Genomic DNA, 25,526 nt, shown 5'->3' with positions numbered 1-25,526 from the left:
GACAATACCTCTTTGTAAAACTTTTGATAGACTATATTAACTCTGAACTATTATTTTTATCTGTACAATTTTCCTCTGCCATAAGTATTTCCTCCGTGATACTGACATTACCCTTACCCTGTTCTGTCTTTATTGCCGCCCAGTGTGCAGCCAGGCTTCATTTGTTAATTCTACATTTTCCTGTTGTATAATTGCATGTTAGTTTACTTCCCACACCCCAGCACAGTACAAAATGTGCTTTTTGTTCTTTGTCATGGACATAATAATGTCACTTATTTACATTCAAACATTCTGCATTCATGTTTGAAAATTCTCCTATTTTCCCACATCATCAATTTTTTTACTTCAGTTTAGACCTGTGCCTACCATACATGTTGATCAGATAATGTCTGTGCTTGGCAAACTTGTCAGAGGGGAGGTATTTTTTTTGCTAACAGCATATGAAAGAATTGCTTGATGTACTGTGCACCTTGTACAGTTGAGAGAGTGGAACATACTCAGTAAATTTCACATTGGGAGAATAACTTTGTATTAATTGTAGAAAAGGATCTTTCAAGCCCCTTATTTGAGGGAATAGATTGCACTGCCATTGATAGATACCCTGTCCTTCAGTTTAAAGTGGCTGAAATAGTTAAAGGAAATTTTATCCTTGGTTAGATTTAAACACCTTTCCAAAATGGAAATCCCAGAACTGTAACAGTAACACTAACAAATCCCTTCAGTATTCTAATGCTTGTATTTTTCCCTTACAGAGCAATTGACAAAAGACACTGAAGCAGTTTATAGTAGCATGTTACATTCATTGGGGAATCAAGGGTGTACTACAAAATAAACAAAGCACGTAATGGATTTTGTCATATGATTAAAAGAATATCACTCAGTTTAGATGTCAGCCTAGAACAAAGGATAGCTGTCACTTTGAATTACTCAGCACCAGATTATAGAATATCTGCTTAATCTCAACCCCACTAACTCTGATAACATTCAAGGTACAATTTGGTAAGTGCTTCTATTTATTCCTGTCTTCTGAGTGAAAGCTCAAAGTCTCTGCTACAAATATAATTATCTGTCATGCACAATAATATGAGGAATGTCATTTAAATGGATTTATAAACATTAGTAATTGGTTCAGTTTCCCAGATTAATTATTTTAGTAATGAAATGAGTGATTCCACCATTGCTGGATTTAGTGCTAGTTTATGGTCATCAGTGGCTGTTGGATTATGTCCAAAGAAAGGAATGAATATTTTTTTCAACTAACTTGAGAACTAGTTAAATGTGGACACTGAGTACGTATACACCAGCCTCCCAGACACACAGCACATTCATCTGCTCTCATGCCTATCATACCACTTGTACTTGCATTGGGCACCAACTCCTTGTGGGCACTGCTCTGTGGGAAAATAATGACATTAGTAGAGTATCAGGGACACTTGGTTGAGGCTCCAGACATTTGGAAGCCAGAAGGGACAATGAATTTCTATGGGCAGAAGTATGCTAGAGGTGGAGCAATAGGAAAGGAAAATCCACCACAATTTAGTATGGTTAAATATTATATAATATCCTGACGAAGGGTCTCGGCCTGAAACGTCGACTGCGCCTCTTCCTATAGATGCTGCTTGGCCTGCTGCGTTCACCAGCAACTTTGATGTGTGTTGGTTAAATATTATAGCAGTTTATCATGTAGATGGGAATACTTTAGACATGGTGCACATTATACTTAGTTCATGGAATGTATCCTTGGCTTCTCTTTCTTTCTTGATGCAGTATGATGAGTAACCTTCAATGAGACTGCCTTGTCAAGCATAGAACAATTGTAAAGGCAGCTCAGATCTTTTCTTCCAATGTGTACTTTTTTCCTAGTGCCTTCTTTCAATTGAGCTCTTTCTGTTTTCTCAGGTTTCCACCATAACATCTCTCTTTTGGAGAAACAGCTATACCATACCTAATCTGGTTGAGCCTTCCCGTTTGTACTTATCTGCCAAGAAGTCAGAGATGAAAGAGAAAGCTCTAGATCAGACAGCTAAACAAACAGAGTGCTGCTTTGTAGATAGCTGTATGTATGGATCAACCAGGGTATTTGGTCCTGTATTCCGTTCATTTTAAGAACAGAACCACCTAATATATGTTTTATAGATTCATGGAAATGCTTTTTGGCCCATCTTGTCCATGCTGAGATTCCTACGTACACTAATATGATTCGCCTGTGGTTTGACCCATATTTCTCTATCACACCCCTGTCCACGTACCTGTCCAAATGTCTTCTAAGTGTTGTTACAGTACTATAGGGATGATGCCTTTGTGTACTCAGCTAATAGAGGCAGTGCAACCTGCTGCTCCTGCTCTTGAATGTGTACCATTAACTTCTGTTAACAGGACACAGATCAGTTTCTTCTCGCAACAGCAGCAGCAATAGCCACTTGTATTTAAGTAGCTTCTCCAATGTGATCAAATATAAGTCCCTCATTATGGCATGACCAAAAAAATGACACCATGCTGTATAAGAAATTGAGGCAGACTAGAACTCTAACCAAAGGGATTCATTTTAACTAGTGTTTCAAAGGGGTGGGGTTGGGAAGCAGCAATGCAGAAATGTTTTAGTAGAGAATTCCAGTGCTTAGGGCCTTGGCTGTAAGCACTAAGGACCTTGAGAGTTGAGGCATAACTCTCAAAAGTAGAAAGGTTGAAATTGAAGATGAGTAGGAACTTGCGAGAGCATGAATTTCAGAATGTTTTTGGATCGGCTGATATAGATAACAAATAAAAATCTTGATGTAGCAACTTGTACTACTGTAAGTTTTCAAAGGTTTTCTGTCCATTTTCTGATCTTGGTTTTTTCTCCCCAATGTGCAATTTGTGTTTTGTTTTAACCCATTGGTATACCTGTTTATGATTATTTTTGAGAGCAATACATTGAAATAATTCATTCTTTGCCATAACCTTCAGATTGAATTACATTTGAACTTAATGTGTGTCCTGAAAAAAAAAGCTCACTTGTTTTGCATATCAGCCAATTGCATAACATAATTGAAAAATAAGCAGCAAATATTTTCTTAATTTTGGCATCTTGGTTCTAATGATCAGCAAATTTGCTACAACTTTAAAATATTTTTGGAAATCTTACTGCGATGCTCAGGGTGACCATTAGAATACACAGTGTGCTAGTTACACTTGGCTTTCTAGGCAGTTATTACTCAAATGTTCTTATCTGGAATAATCTCGATTAAGATCACTAAATAATCTGGGGTAAAATGCCTGTGAGCCACAAGAGACTAGCCGTGCTGGGATCTGGAGTTACAAGCAATCTGCTAGAAGACTTCAGTAGGTCGAGCAGCATCTGTGGGGTCAGAGGGGTGGCGGGGGGGTGGGGTGGAAGATCGGGAAGGAACTGATAATCGATCCACTGAATTCCTCTAGCAGATTGTTTGTTGCTTTGGGAAAACGCCCTCTCTGTCTTTGTTGTAAATGAACAGTCTATAAATTCTCTAACAATCATTCTGGCATAGCAGTTAATTTGGTTTGATTTGCTTCAGAAGAGTTGGTCTTTCCAAAACCAGCCTTGAATTGCCAGAGTCACAGAAGTGTATTTTCGAACCGAAGTTATATAAACTATTGCTTGCAAATCTAATCAGAGGTCAGTTTTTCTAAGTCTATCTTTAAACACGAATATTTTGTGTTCAATCATGCGTCTTCATGATGAGAGTGCATAGGAAGTTTCTTTTCAAAGTCGCTGATGATGAATAAAAGGTTCAGGAAAATATTGAAAAAATTTGTGTTTTTCTTCCTTTAACAGATATCTTTGTGGTATTATGCACAAATAATGCAGAGCTGAAGGGCATATACAGTAGTTCTGTGCACAAATTAACCTATTATTGGGCATATTGCATATTCTTTAAACTTACCAGAAAATGCCATCCCATTTGCTAAAACAAATAAAATATATTTTAGTTCATAACATATTTTCTTGTAACTTCAAGGTTTAATTGATCACATAATATGCTGTATTATGAATATGAAATCATGCTTGAGTTGGTCATTTCCTTGTACTTAAAAATTGCATGTTTGTTATTTCATGGAAGGGATTTCAAATTAGCTTTAAACTGGCAACTTCATTAGAAGTTTCTTGATGGATATCGACGTTCAGAATTTAACATAAAACAGGAGTAGATAGAAGAGTTTATAAAACATACATTCACTCACTGAGGTGTATCTTTGCAGTTTTCTGTTGCTGTAGCCCATCCACTTCAAGGTTTGACGTGTTGTGCATTCAGATCTGCTCTTCTGCACACCACTGTTGTGTGGTTATTTGAATTACTGTCACCTTACTGTCAGCTTGAACCATTGTGGCCATTCTCCTCTGGCATCTCTCATTTACAATACATTTTCATCAACAGAACTGCCACTCTCTGGATGTTTTTGTTTATTGCCAATTCTCTGTAAAGTCTAGAGACTGCTCATGAAAATTCCAGGAGATCAGCAGTTTTTGAAATATTCAAACTACCCCATTTGGCACTGATGGTCATTCCACAGTCCAAGTAAGTTAGATCACATTTATTCCCCATTGTGATGTTTGGTCTGAACAGCCACAGAACCTCTTCATGGCTGCATGTTTTTATGCATTGAGTAGCTGTTAGATGATTGGCTGATGAGATATTTGCATTAACGAGCAGGTGCACCTAATAAGTGGCCACTGAGTGTAAATCCCATAACACTTGGACTGGCCTGTCAACTGTTAAGCATCCTGCTTTTAGTAAAATTCAGAATGTTTAAGAGATAAATATACAGGGAATTCAGCCAAATACAGATTCAGTTCATTAAGTGCTTTGAGCGGCTGGTAATGGATTGTGTAAAATACCACCTTCCGGCTACATTGGTACCTTTCCAGTTCACCTACTGCTCAAATTGGGCCACTAATGATGCCATTACCTTGGCCCTGCACTCCATCCTGACCTACCTAGAAAATGATGCCTCATACGCCAGGATTTTGTTCATTGACTTAAGCTCAACATTGAACACAATCACCCCTCAGAAGCTGGTGGATAAACTGTCCTTGTTAGGATTGAACACCCTTCTCTGTAAATGGATCTTGAACATTTTGACGGAAGTACCCCAGTCAATCTGAGTTTGCAGCAACTTGTCAAGCTCTATCACACTGAGCACTGGATCCCCACAGAGCTGTGTACTCAGCCTATTGCTGTTCACACTGCTGACTTATGACTGTACTGCCAGATCCAGCTCAAACTGCATCAAGTTCGCTGATGATATAAAAGGGGTCGGTGTCATCAGCAACAATGATGAGTCCATAAGACTATAAGGAGTAGAATTAGGCCATTTGGTCCATCGAGTCTGCTCTGCCATTTCATCATGGCTGATCCATTTTTCCTCTCAGCCCCAATCTCCTGCCTTCTCCGCATATTCCTTCATGTCCCGACCAATCAAAAGTCTATCAACCTCTGCCTTAAATATACATAAAGACTTGGCCTCCACAGCTGCCTGTGACAAAGAATTCCACAGATTTACTACTCTCTGGCTAAAGAAATTCCTCCTCATCTGCGTTCTAAAAGGACGCCCATATATATTGAGGTTGTGTTCTCTGGTCTTAACTCTCCCACCTTAGGAAACATCCCTTCTACATCCACTGTATCAAGGCCTTCCACCATTCAATATGTTTTGATGATGTTACCCCTCATTCTTCTGAATTCTAGTGAATACAGGCCCAGAGACATCAAGCGCTCTTCGTTTGACAAGCTGTTTAATCCTGGAATCATTTTTGTGAACTTCCTTTGAACCCTGCCTAGATTTAGCACTTCCTTTCTAAGATAAGGAGCCCAAAACTGCTCACAATACTCCAAGTAAGTGCTTTATAAAGTCTCACCATTACGTCCTTGCTTTCATATTCTAGTCCTTTTGAAATGAATGCTAACATCACATTTGCCTTCCTCACCACAGACTCAACCTGTGAATTAACCTTTAGGGAAACCTGCACAAGGACTCCCAAGTCCCTTTGCACCTCAAATTTTTGAATTTTCTTCCACTTAGAAAATAGGCAACCTTTTCATTTCTTATACCAAAGAGCATGACCATACACTTCCCGACATTGTATTCCATCTGCCACTTCTTTACCCATTCTCTTAATCTATCTAAGTCCTTCTGTAGCCTCCCTATTTCCTCAAACCTACCTGCCACTCCACCTATCTTCATATTGTCTGCAAACTTTGCAACAAGGCCATCAGTTCTATCAACCAAATCATTGACATTTAACTTAAAAGTAATCTGTTCTAACGAAGACCTCTGTGGAACACCACTAGTCACTGGCAGCCAACCAGAAAAGTCTCCCTTTGTTCCCACTCTTTGCCTCCTGCCAGTCAGCCACTACTTTATCCATGCTAGAATTTTTCCTGTAAAACCATGGGCTTGTAGTCTGTCAATCAGCCTCGTGTGACACCTTGTCAAAAGCCTTCTGAAAATCCAAGTACACAACATATACCAACTTCCCCTTTGTCTATCCTGCTTGTTATTCTTCAAAGAATTCCAACAGATTTAGCAGGCGTACAGAGGAGAGGTAGAGAGACTTGTCAAATTGTGTGAGAACAACAACCTGAGACTCAACGTGGACAAGAGATGATTGTGGACTTAAAGGTGCAGGCCGAACATTCTCCATTACACATGAATGGCTCTGCCTTAGAGAGAGTGAAGAACATGAAGTTCCTTGGTGTGCACATAATGGACAATCTAACCTGGACACACAACACATACTGACTAGTCAAGAAGGCACAACAATGTTTACACTCTCTTTAACACACACAAAATGCTGGAGGAACTCAGCAGGCTAGGCAGTATCTATGGAAAAGGGTACAGTTGATGTTTTGGGCCAAGACCCTTCATCAGGTCTACCCTCTCTGAGTAGGTTGAGGTCTGCAAGGCATCCCACCCCGATTTCTACAGGAGCACCATCAAGAATGTCCTGTCTGGTTGTACCATTGTGAATACAGAAGCTGCAAAGCATCAGACTGCAAGACCCTACACAGGATAGTAAAAGCTGCTGAGAGGTTCTCCGGGTCTCCCTCCCCCTATTTGTGACTTTCTGGGAATGTTGTATCTGAAGGGCTGGAAGCATTGTTTAGGATCATTACTGTCCATCCTACAATCTCTTAGACCCATTATTGTGTGGAAGGAGGTGCAGAAGCATCAGGACAAGGACTGCCAGACTGGCTAACAGCTTCTTCTCTCAGGCTGTGAGACTAATGAATACCCTGCCACCACCGAGGTCTCGTCACAAGCACAGCAAGTTGTTTACTGTGCTGCTCACTACATGCATTTTGAGTTGTATTTTATCAACTTATTTATGGTAATATTTTGTTTTACTGTATGTCTGAGTATGATATATGCACTATGGTCCAGGGGAACATTGTTTCTTTTGCTTGTATATATGTACAGTCAGATGGGAATAAATCTACATTTGACTTGAGCTCTACCAGTATATTCTTCACCTTGTATAGATCCAAAATAGCATCAAAAAGTTGGACCAACTTTATGATGTTGTTGTCCTTAATCAATTTCTATGGATTAGTTCTCACTTGATTAAATAAGTTTATTTATGGGTTCACAATTAGCACATTATTACACCTTAATTTATTGCTCTTTCAAAGATATGAAACATGAATCAGTCAAGTATATGGCTGTTATAAATCTGTCTATATTGTGCTCCTATATCAAGCAAATCTCCTGTGGCATTGCTTATGATTAGTATTAATGATCTGACTGTCATGTCATATAACGCAATGTGAAAAGTCTTCATTAACAATAGAGTTATGTTTAAAACTAGAAAGCCTCCAATTGTGAATTGTCAGTAGTATCTGGAGTCACAAAATAATTTAACTATTTGCTCAAGTAAATTTTCTGATTTGCATGCACTTGCCATTTGAGGCTATATAAAGAAGTTCCAAGTATCTTCAAGTAAGTTTGTCTCCTTAATGAGGTCTAACTTCTGGAATTATTTGATGTAAAGATACGTAACATTTCTAACATGTTAATTCATGAATCTCTTATATTGTTTCAGGAAGTGGGTTAGATATTGTGATTACTGTTTCGGCAGCTTACCCCATTCTCCTCACCCGTCACCACCACTATCAAGACTATTTCTCCAGAAAAATTAATGGAATGAAATTTGAACCTTCGAAAAGTTGGGGGGAGGGATGTCTTTGATTTGCTCTGCCAGCTTTCGAGGGAATGACATTCGGTTCTGCCCATTTAATATCAAGGTATTAAATATCCTGGTATGTCAAAGAATATATTACATCAAGGCTTGTTTCCTTCATTCTTCTCCGAATTGCTCATCCTCCCCACTTGCATAGTGTGCGGTGTCAACTACAGATTATTGAGAATATAATTATCTCGTGACTAGTTTCTGTGCTATAGGCAGATGGGTCACTGTTCTGATGGCTTGTTTCTTAGACTGATGGGGGAAGCAGTGCTGGTCTTGACAGGAAGCCTTAGCATCATCATACTTCCCAGTTGTAGGAGAGATGACAGAATTAGTGAGCGGCAAATGTTCAAGAAAGGGTATAAGGGCATTCCAAATCACTGAAAGCCAGTTAGTTCAGCATCAGTGATAGTAAGGTTTTAGTAATAATAATCAGGGAGTTATTATTCCAGCCGGGTATAGGTATCAATTTTAACCGATATTTTCCTGACAAACTCTGCCATCTTCATCAGGGATGATGCCTGGGCATGTCTAGCCCGGTGGTATTTATACCCATCATCTGTCCCACCTGATTGGTTAGTCCTTATCCAATCAGGTTTCTGCCGTCCCACCTTGTTTACAATCGAATTCCACTTCTTACTTAGAGCAATTATTATAATTTCAATTGCTTCCTTCACCAGGCAGTCCCAAAAGCCATTGGCGTGGCACTATAGTTTTGTGTGGGTGACCCGGGCAGTGTATATCAGCCAGACAGGATGCACTGTGGAAATTCACATCAAGGAACACAGGAGGTATATCCGTTGGCTTACCTGGAGAAATCGGCAGTAGCAGAACACTGCATTCGCAAAAGCCATAGAATTGACTGACGACACAAAACTACTGTGCCATGCCAACGGCTTTTGGGACCATCTGGTAAATAATGCCATTGAAATAAAACTAGAGGAAAAGAACTTTAACAAAGATGAAGGTTCTCATTCTAGGTAAGAACTGGAATTCGGTTGTAAACTAGGTAGGACAGCGGATGACAAATAACTAATCAGGGACAGATAACAAGGGTATAAATACCACTGGACTAGAGATGCCCAGGTGAAGGTGGCAGAGTCCAGCATCAAACAATTGGTTATGATTTATACCTGTACCCGGCTGGAAGCCTGTGAAGAGTTTACTCATTATATATGGGAAAGTGGTAGATCCTTTTTTTAATCAGGGAAGAGTTTACGGCCATTTGGGATAGATATGACTCACTAATTGAATTAACTTTATTTCTTACATCCCTCACGTACATGAGGAGTAAAAATCTTTATGTTACATCTCTGTCTAGATGTGCAATGTGCAATCACAGTAATTTATATTAAATAAAACAGTCAATGTAACATACGAGGGGTGATTGATAAGTTTGTGGCCTAAGGTAGAAGGAGATGAGTTATACAGCTCTCGTTACATGCACATGCAGTTCAACTCGGAGTGAAAATGCAGAAAGTTTGAAGTTAATAACTCATCTCCTTCTACCTTAGGCGACAAACTTATCAATCACCCCTGCTGTGGACCACTTCTGGAGGTCCAAGACATCAATTTCTACAAAGAAGAGATCCGTATGCTCTACAACCGCTGGACTAAGTGTGTAAATATAGGAAAAATAAACGTGCTACGTTTTCTAAAATTGACTCCTTCTACCTTAGGCCATGAATTTATCAATCACCCCTCGTAGAAATACACTCAAATCAGTGTGAGTTGATCAGTCTGATGGCCTGGTGGAAGAAGCTGTCCTGGAGCCTGCTGGTCCTGGTTTTAATGCTGTGGTACCATTTCCCAGCGGGTAGCAGTGGGAACAGTTTGTGGTTGGGGTGATCCTTCGGGCCCTTTTTACGCACCTGTCTCTGTAAATGTCCTGAATAGTGGGAAGTTCATATCTACAGATGTGCTAGGCTGTCCACACCACTCTCTGCAGAGTCCTGCAATTGAGGGAAGTGATGCCATACCAGACAGTGATGCATCCAGTCAGGATGTTCTCAATTGTGCCCCTGTAGAAAGTTGGGGGCTCATAGCAAACTTCCTCAACCATCTGAGGTGAACGAGGCACTGTTGTGCTTTTTTCACCACACAGCTGGTGTGTACAACCTTGTGCTTTTTTGATGAACTAATAAGAAGATAGGTAAAGAGATTGCAGTGTATATTGTATGAATTATTAGAAAGTATTTAACAATACTTTGATAACAGAATTGAGGCATATGGCAAAAGAGGGTTAACGTCAGCTGGAATGTGTTCGGCTGGAGGACTGAAAATAGTATGTGGTTGTTTTCAGACTGTGAGTAGTAGACAGCAGACTTCCATGAGGGTGGATGCTGAGACCAAAGCTGTATTAGGTTAAATATAAATTACCCAGATATTGAAGAAAAGTGTAAAAATGGAAAATTTCCTCATGATGCAAAACTTGGGAGTTGTGGTAAGCAGTGAGTATAATCCCACGTGACCTCGGCAGAACATGGCTATGCAAGCAGATTGGGCCGACGGTTGTCAGATGGAATTTATTACAGAGAAGCAGGAGGGAGAAGCAAACTAGAGTTGATAACACTTCTAAAGAGTGTGCTACAACAGAGGGATGTGAGGGAATATTAGCAAAATACTTCTGGGATTTGGATTTTATAAATTGAAGTAAATTGTGTGCCAAACCTATGTCAAGCTCTGGTTAGACCAGAGGTTCCCAACCTGGGTTCATGGACCCCTCAGTTAATTTTAGCACTCCATGGCTTTAAAAAGGTTGAGAACCCCTGGGTTAGGGTATGGCTAGAGAATTGTGTCCATTTCTGGTCACCACAAATTAGTGCATTTGCTGATTGGCCTTTGAAGGTAAGATTTAAGTTAACAGATTGATCTGGGGCTGAGGGATATTAATTTACAAGGGTATGTTGGCAAAGCTGTGGTTGTTTCCTTTGAATTAAAGGAGGTTGAAAGGAAATTTAGTTGATATGCACAACATTATGACAGGTTTAGAAATGATACTAATGACAAGAGGTTGTGTATTTAAGGTTCAGGGCAAGGTACACAATGTTGTGAGGAAGTACTTTTTTTTAGAAATCTGGAATTTGCTGCCTATGGGGGTGGTTCATTTCAGAAAGAAATTGGGTAAGCATTAGAGATAAATAAACTGGGATAGAATAGGCACTGAGACCTGAGAACCAGATTGGATTTGATGTGCCAAATAACATTATCTGTATTAAAACAACTCTTTGAAATTAAGAGCGGAGGAATAACTTATTCCTCACTCATTGTCTCCAAAATCTGGTTACCTATTTGTTATTCTGTTGCTATTGATGAGAAATTGTGGTGCAGAGGTAGATTGCTACTTCTGTTGCATTGCACTTAAATGGATCTAATTACTATGTAAAGCTCTTCAGGATGACCGGACATTGTGAAAAGTGCCTTAAAAATCCTGCTTTTTACTTAGTCAGTTTACTTAGCTTTGCACAACTACGGCTAAACATGATTTTGATGGGAGTGGAAGAGGAATACACTATGCTGGATTTAGAATGTATTTAAGCTTTGTCTTTTATTAAGGTACCCATCATAACCATTATTTCCCAGTCCAGTAATTAGTAGCTTTGTCTTGGACCCAACCAAGACCAGTTTGTACATAACTTGCCACCTACTGGATGTTATATGATAACACAGACTCTTGCTGAAGCCTTACTAGTAAACTTAACCATTGGATTGATGCCTTTTGGGGGTCATCTTTCACAGGTATGCTAGAAACTGTGCTGGGTTGGGGGTCAGCCCCTGCAGGCCACTCTCTGGTCAGTGCTGCTCTCTTGTGTTTGCTCTGTGAAGACAAGTTGGATTGCTGTCATCTGCGGCTTCAGGAGATGAGGAACTACTGCATGCTTTTTTTTTACAGAAACATGGCTCCAGGCCAACATCCCATGGACTATGAATCTTCAGGCTATGTTTGCAGGGACTTGTGCTAATATTATTTTGTGACTATATGGGCTATTGTGCCTGTATGTGCTATATGTGACTATATGGGCTATATGTGACTGTATGTGCTATATGTGACTGTATGTACTGTGTCTTGCACCTGGAACCCAGAGGAATGCTGTTTCATTTAGCTGCATATATGTGTATGTTTCAGTAACAAATAAACTTGATCTTGAACTTAAATCATCTGTTCTGTGAGGAATAGAGCTTCATAATGTGGTTAGGGTCTGCCCAGATGTTGTTCTGTTTAGATCCTGTTAGGAAAGTTCTACATTCAGAAAAGTAACATCAACTATAGCTTGCACAAATTTTGGTGGTGCTGATCAGGCTCAAGGACATGCTATAAATCATTCCCTATAGATTCTGCTAACACCAACAACTTTACCATTATTATACTCAGTTTAACTTCCAACCAGTCATCAGATCTTATTTTGCTTGCTTCCTCAAGCTCTGTTCAGATTCAATATTTATTTTGGCATCGGTGAACAACATTTTGCACTTGTGATTCTCAGGCTGCATTTTCAATATCCTGACTACCAGATAATGTAATATCTGTACTTTATTTTCAAAAATGGTGATCTACGTCCTCACTGTTGTTAGTGTTTAGTACTTAAACACTGAAAGATGAATATTGCTTTTCCACATTTTGAGATGGTTCACTTTTGCCACAAAAGCTAGATTTTTGTCCTCCTTACTTCTTCCATCAACTTTATTTTTGTTAAGCCTTGGTTGTAGATAGTAATGTTTGATTATGTTTACATTGTTTCTGGTAATATTCTTGCCAGACCTGTCAATGAGTGCCAGAAGGCTGTTGCTCTGTGAAAGTTAGTACTACTGAGCTGGATCCTGTGATACGTAGCTATTGCAGGAATTACCAAAATCAGAAACTGGAACCCTAACCAGTGATTCTAATCATCTCTCTTCTCTCCTAACCCCAGCCTGAGTATGTTGAGGTAATTATAGGCATCCGTTAGTCTCGTGAGACCATGGATTTGCACCTTGGAAGGTTTCCAGGTCGCAGGCCTGGGCAAGGTTGTATGGAAGACCAGCAGTTGCCCATGCTGCAAGTCTCCCCTCTCCACGCCATCAATGTTGTCCAAGGGAAGGGCATTAGGACCCATACAGCTTGGCACCGGTGTCATCGCAGAGCAATGTGTGATTAAGTACCTTACTCAAGGACGCACACGCTGCCTCAGCCAAGGCTCGAACTAGCGACCTTCAAATCACTAGACCGACGCCTTAACCACTTGGCCACGCGCCAACATGTTGGGGTAATTAACCTCCAGGAAATTAAGGCAAATATTGGCTATTTTAGCAAAAACAATCTCATTAATGCTGCTTGGTGTAACAATGCAATTTGGATATGCTATTATTTCTGATCACTTTGTTAAGCCTTTGTGTTTGAAATGTCTTGGCTAGTCAACAAAGCTAATGGGTAGGTGTAGCAATGTTTGTTAATTGTTGGTTGAATTAAGTTTTGAAATCAAACCTAATAGCATCAAATCATTTTTGTCCACTAACTCTTTTCATTTGCTCTCCAGCCTTGTGTAGTTGAAATTAGAAATGCAAAAGTTCTGGATCTGCTGAATACTTTATATAGCTCATTACAAATTAGAAAATGCCTATATCGCTGCATCCATTTTATTCACAAGGGATCCCACACTGTGAAACTGTCATTTGGTTTAAAATGATGTCCTGGGCAAAATACTGAACAAATACTGCCTGAAGTGGTTTATTCACCTCTAAATTTAGTTTTCCATTTGTACCCGTGATAGGGTTAAAATACTGAGACATTCCTAATCGGTGGGACGTTTTTCTTGCAGTGTTCCTGTCCCAGTAGTCAGCCTTCAGAAGATCCCTAACCTGGTGAAAACAGATGGTGCCAATGTTAAAATGAGTTCCACCACTGCTACCACCTCTACCACCTCTTCTGCCTCCTCATCCTCCACATCTTCTGCAAGTTTGGTTAAATCTGGTTTGACATCAACAACATCAAAGTCTGTGCCACCTTCATCTGAGAAGATTTTGAATGGGAAAGCAATAGTGCCGCCTGTGGTAGACAAGAAACATCAGAATGGTGCTAAAAGTAGTAACAAGTCGCACAAAAGACTTTCTGGTGAGCATTTCTCTCTACTTTCTTCTGCCATAAACTTGCCCTTTGTTGTTGTTTAATATAATGATGAGCAGGAAATCTACAAAAGGTATTTTTTGGGAGATGGGGATGAATAAAACTGTGTAAAATATGTTTTGGATAATTTAACATAATATGTATTAATATTTATTTTTAAAAGTGTGTACTTGTGTGTTCTCAAATGAAAATTTGGGGATTCTGCAAAAAACTGTGCCCTGGTATCCATCGGCTGAGGAAGGAACAAATAAACCAGAGTTGCTATTATGATTGGTATTCAGGATGTCCTTCTGCAATATGCATTATTGGATCTTCAGAGAGGACGCATTGCTCAAGTTCATAATTATAATTCGTCAAACCACATTGACGTTTGATACGAAGGCTGGTAACTTGAGCTGGGTTCTATACCAGAACTTACCTGTTGCCAATGGATAACGAACGGATTAAAGTTTCAGCAAAGGAAACTTGAGGTATGAAAGGGACAGTAGCACAGTGGGTACAAACAACAGGCAGAAGAACTTTGATGCAAAGTTATTCTTCAGAATTCAAGGGAAACAGCAGTGGTGCTCCGGTGTTATTTTTAAAGTGACTTTTTATAGGAATGGATTTTCAGAGGTTCAGTTTCCAGATGTGACAATGTATGAAAAGTGAAATAAAGGAGGAGGAATAGGCAGCAGAGGCAAAATTGGTAGATGTGTGGCAGCAAGGTTTGCAGTAAGGTGTGTAAAGATAACATTTTGCAAGGAAAGATCATGTAAATTTAATGGTACAACTTCAAAGTGGCATGAAAATGGAAAGGTCCTTGGACTTTTCAACTCAAATCTTGGAAGAATGGGAGAATAAGTTAAGAAAGCTGTTTAAAAATGGAATTTTTAATTCCATAAATGGAGACAATGTAGAAAAGGGAAGAAAATATGATAAACGTTAAGTCACTGATAAGCCTCAGCTGCAACATTCTTCTCAATTTTGGTCTCCACACATCAGGAAAGCTGCCAAGGCTTTGGTCAAATGTTAATCTTGTAAATAGGAGGTAAAGAAGGAATAGGAGTTCTAAAAGACAAGAGGTTGTTAAAGTGGTGGTCAGAAGTTGTACTTCAGGCAGTATGGAGTAAGAAGAAATCTGAAAAAAGTTAACTTATTTAAAATGAAAGGAATAGTATTAAAAAAATGAAGGGACTAAGGATAGGCTGTGTAACTGAAAGAATTTAATTTATACATCTACATAAAGTGCTGTCAGGAAGTGAATGAATTGCAGGTCCAAACTCAAAATTAAATACACCAAGATCTAAGGTCAAACTGGAAAATGGTAGAGGACGAAGAGTAGTCTGTGTGATTGAGAGTAAAATAACTTCAGTGATTTCAGGGGATATGACAAGTGATAAATAAACTGTATAGGCTTCATAGGTGGAATTAAAGAAAAGAAAACAATTGTGTATTTTCAAAAAATGAAACAGAGTGTATGTTTGTTGGCAAGGCCAGCATTTATCATCTGAACCTAATTGTTTTTTGAACATTTCGAAGAACAAATTAGAAAAAACCATAATGATGTGTCTGAAGTTACATAAAGGTCAGACCAGCTGAGATGAGCATATTTCCTTCCCTGAAGGGCATTTGTGAATCGATTTCTCATAACTATCTGATAGTTTCAAGGACACTATAATAGATTGTAGCATTCTTTTAATGACAAGTTCAGTGCAAGAGTGATAGAAGAAAAGTAGTCACGTCTTTCTATTTCTTAACAGTCCTTAATACTGAATGGAACTCATTATTTAATAGGATTACATACTGGAAGCAATTCAGAAGCACAGCAGGCTGATTCCTGGTGTAAAGTAATTGTCATATGAGAAAATTATGAGCATATTTCAAATGATTTAATGTGATGTCAAGGATTACTGAAAAGCCTGTGAGATTTGACTTGTGCTCCAGATCTAGCTTCCCCTGCACTTCCAGTACACTTACAACATTGGCACCTATCATTTTCCACATTTCTATGTGGAAAATTGCCCGGGTGTGTTGTGTTCACAAAAAAAAAACAGATAAATCAAATCCAGCTAACTACTGCCCAGTTTTGGTAGTTGCTGACTGTGCTATTAAGTAGCATTTACTCACCAATGTACACTCACTATCTCCTGTACCAAGTAAAGTGGCCACTGAATTTATGTTAGTGATCTTGTGCTGCTGTAGCCCATCCACTTCAAGGTTCGATGTGTGATGCTCTTCTGCTCATCACTGTTGTAACGTGGTTATTTGAGTTACTGTCGCCTTCCTGTCAAGCTTGAACCAGTCTGGCCATTCTCCTCTGAACTCTTCCATTAATAAGATATTTTTGCCCACAGAACTGCAACTCACTGGATGATTTTTGTTTTTCGCACCATTCTCTGTAAACTTTTAGAGACTGGTGTGTGTGAAATTCCCAGGAGATCAGAAGTTTCTGAGATACTCAGACCACCCCTTCTGGCACCAACAATCATTCCACAACCAAAGTCACTTAGATCACATTTCTTGCCCATTCTCGTGTTTGGTCTGAACAACAACGGAACCTCTTGACTACGTCTGCATGTTTTTATGCATTAAGTTGCTGCCACATGATTGGCTGATTAGATATTTGCATTAACTAGCAGGTATACCTAACAAAGTGGCCTCCAAGTGCATAGTTTTGGGTTCACCAGGAGGACCAATCAGCACGAAACCTCTGCACAGCCTTGGTCCAAGCATATTCCAAGGTTTGATTTCCAGAGTGACTGCCCTAGCTATCAAGGTGGCACTTGACTGAGTGTGACATCTAGATGCCCAGATTAACTGGACATCAAGGAAACATGGATGAGTTGATTTTCACACAAAAGAAGATTGTTGAGTTTGTTAAATGTCAGATCATCCCAGCCCCAGAACATCAATGTAGGTGTTCTCCAGGATCATGCCCTGGGCTCAACTATCTTCAGTTGAAACAACAAATTTCATGACATATGCCAGTAATATTAAAGCTAATTCTGTTTCCAGGTTTATTCAGATTCACTTTCTCCATTTGCAAATGAAACAGCTCACAACTGTGCCTGCATATTAATTATTATTGATTTGTCTCTGTTACTGAATACAAAGAATTCCTGTTTTTACATCATTATAGATGCCCTGTTTTTCTTTTTTACCCCTTCTATAGTAAATAACTTTATATTTCGCCATGATGTATTACTTCAGCAGCATTTTTGTCCATTCACCTAACATGTCATTCACCTCTTCATACTTTATTTTCTTACCTTCGAGACTGGGTTGAATTGGTGAATGTTAGTGCTTCCAAGCCACTCAGTGATTGACATGAAGTCTCCCACCTAGAGTACACAAGAACAGAGAAGCTGAAGAAGGCCATCAGGAACTCTAGCCCTTTTTTTCCTCTTACTACAATAATGACCGATTTATCCTGGCTTCAGCTCGTCTTCTATACTATTTCTCCAAACTTCTAATGATCCAGCTTCCACTGCCTGCTGGGATGGAGAATTCCAGAGATTCACCACCCTGACTGGTCCCTTTAAGTTATGACTGCTTGTTTGAGACAGTTCCACGACTGAAAACATCCCAACGTCTACCTTGGCAAACCTCCCCTCCCTCCCCCCAAGGATTTTATACATTTGAATAATGTTACCCTTTGTTCTTCTAAATTCCAAGAAATAGAGGCCCAAGCTAGTTTGTCTCTCTTGGTAGGGCAATAGCCCACTCATCCTAGGAATTAGCCTGCTGAATCTCTTTTGAACACTCTCCAATGTTACTGTATTTTTTTGTAGTTGTGGGCACCAGAATTGTGTTCCAGGCGAGGCATCGTTCTGTACAACTGTAACAAGACCTACCTGTTCTTAAACTCTAACCCCTTTGCACTGAAGGCCAAAATGCCATTTGCCTTCATTGTATTCTATGCATTTGCTACTTTCAGTGCTTCTTCCAAATATTCAGTATGGAGGAGCACAATTATAATATATGTCTGGATGGAAGATGAGATCCTGTTGAGTTTACATTGGACGTTGTTGGAATTGTGAAAGATGCCTAAGCCAAGGAGGTTTCTAGCCTTTTACCAAGCTTTTTGATTACAAACTAAAAAGGAAGGAAATTATAGATGTTTAATAACATTGCTTAGGAAAGCAGAAAGGGATCAAACAAGTAAGCATAGTTTAATTTTGAAAGGAATATTATTGAAATATGGTTGTGTAGCAGTTAGCATCTCATTTTTACAGTGCTAGTGATATGAGTTTCAATTTCACCACTGTCTGTAAGGAATTTGTTGGTTCTCCCAGTGACCATGTGGGTTTCCTCCAGGTGCTTTGGTTTCCTCCCACATTCCAAAGATGTACAGGTTAGTAGATTAGTTGGTCGCATAGGTGTAATTGAGCCAGAAAGACCAGTTACAGTGCTTTACCTCTAAATAAATAAATAGATATCCAAGTTAAAAGATAGCATAAGCCTTCATTTAGAAAGAATATCTTTGTCAAGGATAATCGACATGGATTTGTTAAGTGAAGGTCCTGTCTGACTAACTTAATAGTTCATCTCTTCCTAATATTCTGTGATGATAATGAATTTTACATAGCGTTCATGGATTTTAGTAAAGCTTAATTATAAAGTTCCACATGATACCCTGTTCAGAAAATTAAAGACATCTGCAGTACTAGATAGGAGCCAAAACTGGTTCATTGGCAAGAAGCAAAAGACAGTGGTTGATGAATGTTCTTTTGTCTGGAAGGCTAGTCTACAAATCGAGTACTCAATCACTGTGCTCTGTAATATAAATTAATAATTTATACTAAAATGTAGGGGCCATGATAAAGGCAATTGTAGATGTGGTCAGTTTTTGCATATGGTTGATCTGAAAAAGCAGAGCTTCAGACTGAGGAAGATTTTGATGGTCTGGTCAAGTTGGCAAAAAATGGTAGATGGATTTGAATCCTTGAAGTGCAAAGTGATGCATTTAGGAAGTGGCAACAAGACCAGTGAATTTAAGATAAAGAGGAAGATTGAGCAATACAGGAACATTGGACATGTCTGCTGCCTTTAAAGGTAGCAGAACAAGAAAAGAAAGTGATTAAAAGGCATACCAAATGCTTTTTAGCTGAGGTATGGACTTCTAAGATCTTGGGGGCGGGGGGGGGGGGTTATTCTGGAACTATCATCTCTGTAGCACTAATTAGACCAAAGCTTGAGTACGGCACACAGTTATGGTCATCATACTACAAGAGTCACGTGCTAACATACAGAGAAGATTTAAGAATGCATTTCCAGGACTGTAAAATTTGTAGCATTGAAGAAAGATTAGATTGACTGGGCATGCTTTACTCTAGTGCAGAGGAGGCTGAGGAGGAACTTAATTGAGATTCCTAGATAAAAGTCCCAGACTTTTGCCCTCAGCTGAAAGGTTGAAAATCGGAAAAGTTGATTTATGTTCATCGGTAAGCAAGCAAGCAAACAAATATATTTGTATAGCACTTTTCAAACACAAGCTAATTCAAAGTGTTTACAAAGAACGAGATATAAAAATCAAACATCAATTTTCAGATAATATACAAGAGAACAAAATCACACAGAAAACAGATAGAAGTTACAGTGCAGGAGATTCTAATTAAAAGCTACAGCGAAAAGAAAAGTTTTAAGCCTCGATTTAAATGAGCTTAGAGTTGGGGCAGACTTCAGATCCTCTGGAAGGTTATTACGGATACAAGAAGCATAGTAGCTAAAGAGCTGCTTCACCATGTTCAGTTTTGACCCTGGGGACAGTAAGCAGACCCACCCCAGACAACCTGAGAGCTCAGGAAGGTTCATAATGCAGCAGGAGATCAGAGATGTATTTTGGTCCGAGACCATTCAATGCTTTATAAACCAGTGGTAATATTTTAAAGTCAAATCTCCAATGGACAGAAAATTAGTGTAGCAATGAGAACTGGAGTGATATGTTCTACTTTCTTGGTTTTAGGACACTAGCAGCAGCGTTCTGAATGAGCTGCAGCAATCTGGGATTTTTTACGGAGACTTGTGAAAACGCCATTACAGTAGTCAAGCCTACTAAAAATAAATGCATGGATGAGTTTATCTATCTTGCTGAGACACAAGCCCTTTAACTCACTATATTTTTAAGATGATAGTTGGCTGACTTTGTAATTGTCGTAATGTGACAGTTAAAATTTAAGCTGGAGTCCATCGCAACACCAATGTTTCTGGCTTGATTTGTGGTCTGTAATGACAGGGATTCTAAATGAGCACTGACTTTTAATCGTTCTTTTTTTGGCACCAAAAACAATTATTTCAGTTTTCTCTTTGTTTAACTGGAGAAAATTTTGGCACTTTCTGTCAATGATTTGTTCAATACAGTGTTTTAGTAATTGTATGGGACCATAGTCACTTGATGACACTGTTATACAAATCTTGAGTGATAGCTACGTAATGAAGGTAAGATATTTTGTTGCTTACCATGGTTTGAGAATGTATATGTTAAACAGAAGAGGCCCTAGTGTGGATCCTTGAGGCACTCTGCATGTCACTTTTGTTTGGTAGATATGCAGCTACCAATCGATACAAGATGGTCTGGCTGTTAATAAAATAAGTACAACTTAAAACACTTTAGGACTGTATTGGAAAGTCCCACTCAGTTTTCCAGTCTGTCTAGTAATATGCCATGGTCAGCTGTGTCAAAAGCAGCACTAAGATCCAGTAAAAGCAAAACTGATGTTTTATCATCATCATGGTTTAAGCAGATGTCATTTAAAACCTTGACCAGAACAGACTCGGTGCTGTGGTGTTATTGACTGGAAAACATCCATAGAGAAAGTATTTTCAGCAAGATGAGCAAAAAGGTTTTCAGCCCAAGTTAAAAGTTCAAAGTATGTTTTATTATCAAAGTCAATATCTGTCAATGTATATAATCCTGAGATTTGTTTTCTTGTCAGCATACTCAGCAAATCTATAGAATAATAACTATAACAGGATCAATGAAAAATTAACCAGAGTGCAGAAGACAACAAACTGTGCAAATGCAAATATAAATAATTAGCAATAAAAAACGAGAACGTGAGGGGAAGCGTCCTGGAACATGAGATCACAAACAGAAGAGTATCTGCAGTTGCTGGAAATCCAAGCAACACAGGCAGAATGCTGCAGGAACTCAGCAGGCCAGGAAGCATCTATGGAAAAGAGTAAACAGTTGATGTTTTGGGCTAAGGTTGCCAGCATTTTGTGTGTGTTGCTTGAAAGTGAGATCATTGGTTGTGGGAACATTTCAATGATGGGACAAGTGAAGTTGAATGCAGTTATCCCCTTTTGTTCAAGAGCCTGATGGTTGAGGGGTAGTAACTGTGGATCCTGAGGCTCTTGTACCTTGAACCTGATGTCAGCAGTGAGGAGAGAGCATGACTTGATAGACAATAGGTGCAGAAGTAGACCATTCGGCCCTTCGAGCCTGCACCGCCATTCTGAGATCATGGCTGATCATCTACTATCAATACCCGGTTCCTGCCTTGTCCCCATAACCCTTGATTCCCCTATCCATAAGATACCTATCTAGCTCCTCCTTGAAAGCATCCAGAGAATTGGCCTCCACTGCCTTCTGAGGCAGCGCATTCCACACCTCCACAACTCTCTAGGAGAAGAAGTTCCTCCTCAACTCTGTCCTAAATGACCTACCCCTTATTCTTAAATCATGCCCTCTGGTACTGGACTCTCCCAGCATCTGGAACATATTTCCTGCCTCTTTCTTGTCCAATCCCTTAATAATCTTCTATGTCTCAATCAGATCCCCCCTCAATCTCCTTAATTCCAGCGTGTACAAGCCCAGTCTCTCTAACCTCTCTGCGTAAGACAGTCCAGACATCCCAGGAATTAACCTAGTGAACTTATGCTGCACCTCCTCCACAGCCAGGATGTCCTTCCTTAACCCTGGAGACCAAAACTGCACACAATACTCCAGGTGTGGTCTCACCAGGGCCCTGTACAAATGCAAAAGGATTTCCTTGCTCTTGTACTCAATTCCCTTTGTAATAAAGGCCAACATTTCATTAGCCTTCTTCACTGCCTGCTGCACTTGCTCGTTCACCTTCAGAGACTGATGAACAAGTACTCCTAGATCTCTTTGTATTTCTCCCTTACCTAACTCCACACCGTTCAGATAATATTCTGTCTTCCGGTTCGTGCCCCCAAAGTGAATAACCTCACACTTATTCACATTAAACGCCATCTGTCAAGTTTCTGCCCACTCACCCAGCCTACCCAAGTCACCTTGAATTCTCCTAACATCCTCACACTGCCACCCAGCTTAGTATCATCAGCAAACTTGCTGATGTTATTCAGAATGCCTTCCTCTAAATCATTGACGTAAATCGTAAACAGCTGTGGTCCCAATACAGAGCCCTGTGGCACCCCATTAGTCATCACCTGCCATTCTGAGAAACACCCATTCACTGCTACCCTTTGCTTTCTATCTGCCAACCGGTTTTCTATCCATGTCAATATCCTCCCCCCAATGCCATGAGCTCTGATTTTACCCACCAATCTCCTATGTGGTACCTTATCAAATGCCTTCTGAAAGGCAAGGTACACCACATCCACTGGATCTCCCGCATCTATCTTCCTGGTTACATCCTCGAAAAACTCCAATAGATTAGTCAAGCATGATTTGCCCTTGGTAAATCCATGCTGGCTCGGCCCAATCTTATCACTGCTATAATGGTGCTGCTTTCTTTCGACAACATTTCATGTAAGTGCGCTCAATGGCTGGGAGGGTTTTAAATGTGTTGGATGGACTGGGCCAAATCCACTACATATTGTAGGACTTTCCTTTCAAAGGCATTGGTGCTTCCATTCCAAGCTGTGATGCAGCCAGTCAGTACACTCTCCACTGTACACCCATAGAAGTTTGTCAAAGTTTTAGATGTCATGCCGAATCTTTGCAAACTCCTAAGGAAATAGAGGCTGTGCCGTTCTTTCTTTGCAATTGCACTTGCGTGCTGGGTCCAGGGCACGCTCTCTGAAATAGTAACTTCCAGGAATTTAAAGTTGCTAATCCTCTCCTCCTCTGATCCTCCAAAGAGTGCTGGCTCGTGGACCTCTGCTTTCCCTTCCCTGAAGTCTACAATCAGCTCCTTGGTCTTGCTGACATTGGGTGGGAGGTTGTTGTTATGACACCAGTCAGCCAGATTTTCAGTCTCCCTCCTGTATGCTGGTTCATCACCACTTTTGATTTGGCCCACGACAGTGGTGTCATCAGCAAGCTTGGATATGGCATTGGAGCTGTGCTTAGCCTCACAGTCATAGGTATAAAGAGAGTAGAGCAGGGGGCTAAGCAAATATGTATCTGTGCTCATGTTATTCATGGAGGAGATCTTACTACCAATCCGAACTGACTGGGTCTACAACTGAGGAAATCTAGGATCCAATTGCACAAGGAGGCATTGAGGCCAAGGTCTTGGAGCTTATTGATCAGTTTTGAGGGGATGATGGTATTGAATGCTGAGCTGTAGTTGAAAAAGAGCTTCCTCATGCTAAAGGATGGTGGGTGGGGGGGAAGAGGGGTGGAAGCAGAAAGACTTTTAATATATATTGAGTGCTTGCATGTGTATTTGAGTGCCGTTGTAGGAATCTTGGCGAATGGAAGGCAGGATTAGGCTGTCTTGTGGTCAACACAGATATAACAGACTCAATGACTGCTTACTGTGATATATATCTTCAATCATTTAAAAATTATTGTGTTGCTTTCCCTCCACCTGTACTGTCAGCGAATTTGGATACATGGTACATAGAACCTCATTGCTATAGACAGCTGAACCCTCAGCATGATCCTTATGGTGCTTTATTACATACTGTCTATTTCTTAATAATCTGCTTGTTCCAACTCTTATTTTCAGTTCATTAATCAATCATCAAACCAAGCTAATACATTATTCTCTTTTGTAAGCTGTAACATCTTGTGTAACATCCTCTTAAGTGGCACCTTAGTGGTTTTTTGAGAATCCAAAGATTGCACATTCATTTACACTTCCTTCACCATCCTATTAATTACACCGACAAAAAAAAAACTACTTCCTGATTTATTCACTTTTGGTCATATCAATACTGATATGCAGTTTTGACTTTACTCATGGGACTTTTGAAGGTGCCTTCCCTGTTTCCAAATCTATCCTTACCATCACCCTTCCGTCCCACCACATCTCTTCTATGAGTTTAAAACCCTACACATCGCTATTTGATTTGTCAGGGAACTGGTTCTTGTTCAGTATAAATGGAATCAGCCCAGTGGAATATCTCTCTCCTTTGCCATTGCTAGGTATCAATGTTGCAGGAATTGAAACCCCTGACTCTCTCAACATTTTTCCGACCTCACAATTAATCATCTGATCTTTTTGTCCCTATGGTAATTTACGTGTGGTTAAAGAACTGTCAAGACTTCTTCCGTTGCGATGGCCTCATGGTGAGAGTTCTCATCTATATTGCAGACTTTGACTCTATCTCTGCATGCAAGCAGATACCTTCAGTGTGTGGGCAAAAGCTGAGGCTTCTGTCATACACTGATGAGGGTGTCTGTACCTTATTCTTACATTTACATCCCTCTGTACTTGATCATCATGACATTAAAGCTTCCTCTTCAAGGGGTCCATGTTATATCTTGCACCATTTCCTATCATCCACATCTGGCCTTTAACCTTCTTCTGATACTCCAGTAATCCAGCATGTCGAACTCTAGTGTAAGCTGCAGACCCAGCAGATTGCTGGATTGCAGTGAAATCACAAGCTCCTAGCTGGCAGCTGTTGTAACATATCACCTATACACCCATCATTGTTTACACCACCTAAGTAACAAACTGAAGTTTTGAGTTTAACCAGCAACTTCTAAGTTTTGTTTTTTCACTGAATACATTGATCCTCTTTGACATGCCAGTCGATTGAGACCGATATTGACTTGAAACTCTCCCCACCCACCACTTCTTATTGAGCTGAAGTGTCATTTACCAATTCCTCTACAACTGTTCTTAGCTTTACTCATATCTCGTGCTCCAGTGTGCTCTTGCTTTAGTCACTTGACATTATGTGTTTTTCCACTGTGGGATTCCGCCATCAGTCCTGCACTGGGTGCTCAAATGCGACTCTGTGTGATCACCTACAGAAGTGTAGTTTTGTTGTAAATTAGGGAAGGCATTAAAATGATTACAGCGATTGGTGCCCTTCCACCAACCTCACAAAAGCATACTGAGTGGCAGTCAGAAG

General features: G+C 39.9%; 1 protein-coding gene across 14 annotated transcripts in view; it reads left to right on the top strand.

The window, feature by feature from the left end:
• LOC134351683 (ataxin-7-like protein 1) overlaps positions 1-25,526 on the top strand; it is a 258,916-nt gene that overhangs the window by 175,631 nt on the left and 57,759 nt on the right. For all 14 annotated transcript variants that reach the window (XM_063058175.1, XM_063058184.1, XM_063058177.1 and 11 more), the window contains one exon: positions 13,999-14,291. In XM_063058175.1, the coding sequence (XP_062914245.1) occupies positions 13,999-14,291 (293 nt within the window). The remainder of the gene's footprint in view (positions 1-13,998; positions 14,292-25,526) is intronic.

The sequence above is a fragment of the Mobula hypostoma genome, chromosome 9 (genome assembly GCF_963921235.1).
Source record: "Mobula hypostoma chromosome 9, sMobHyp1.1, whole genome shotgun sequence".
Classification (NCBI taxonomy): domain Eukaryota; kingdom Metazoa; phylum Chordata; class Chondrichthyes; order Myliobatiformes; family Myliobatidae; genus Mobula; species Mobula hypostoma.
This window is presented reverse-complemented; position numbering and strand designations above follow the sequence as displayed.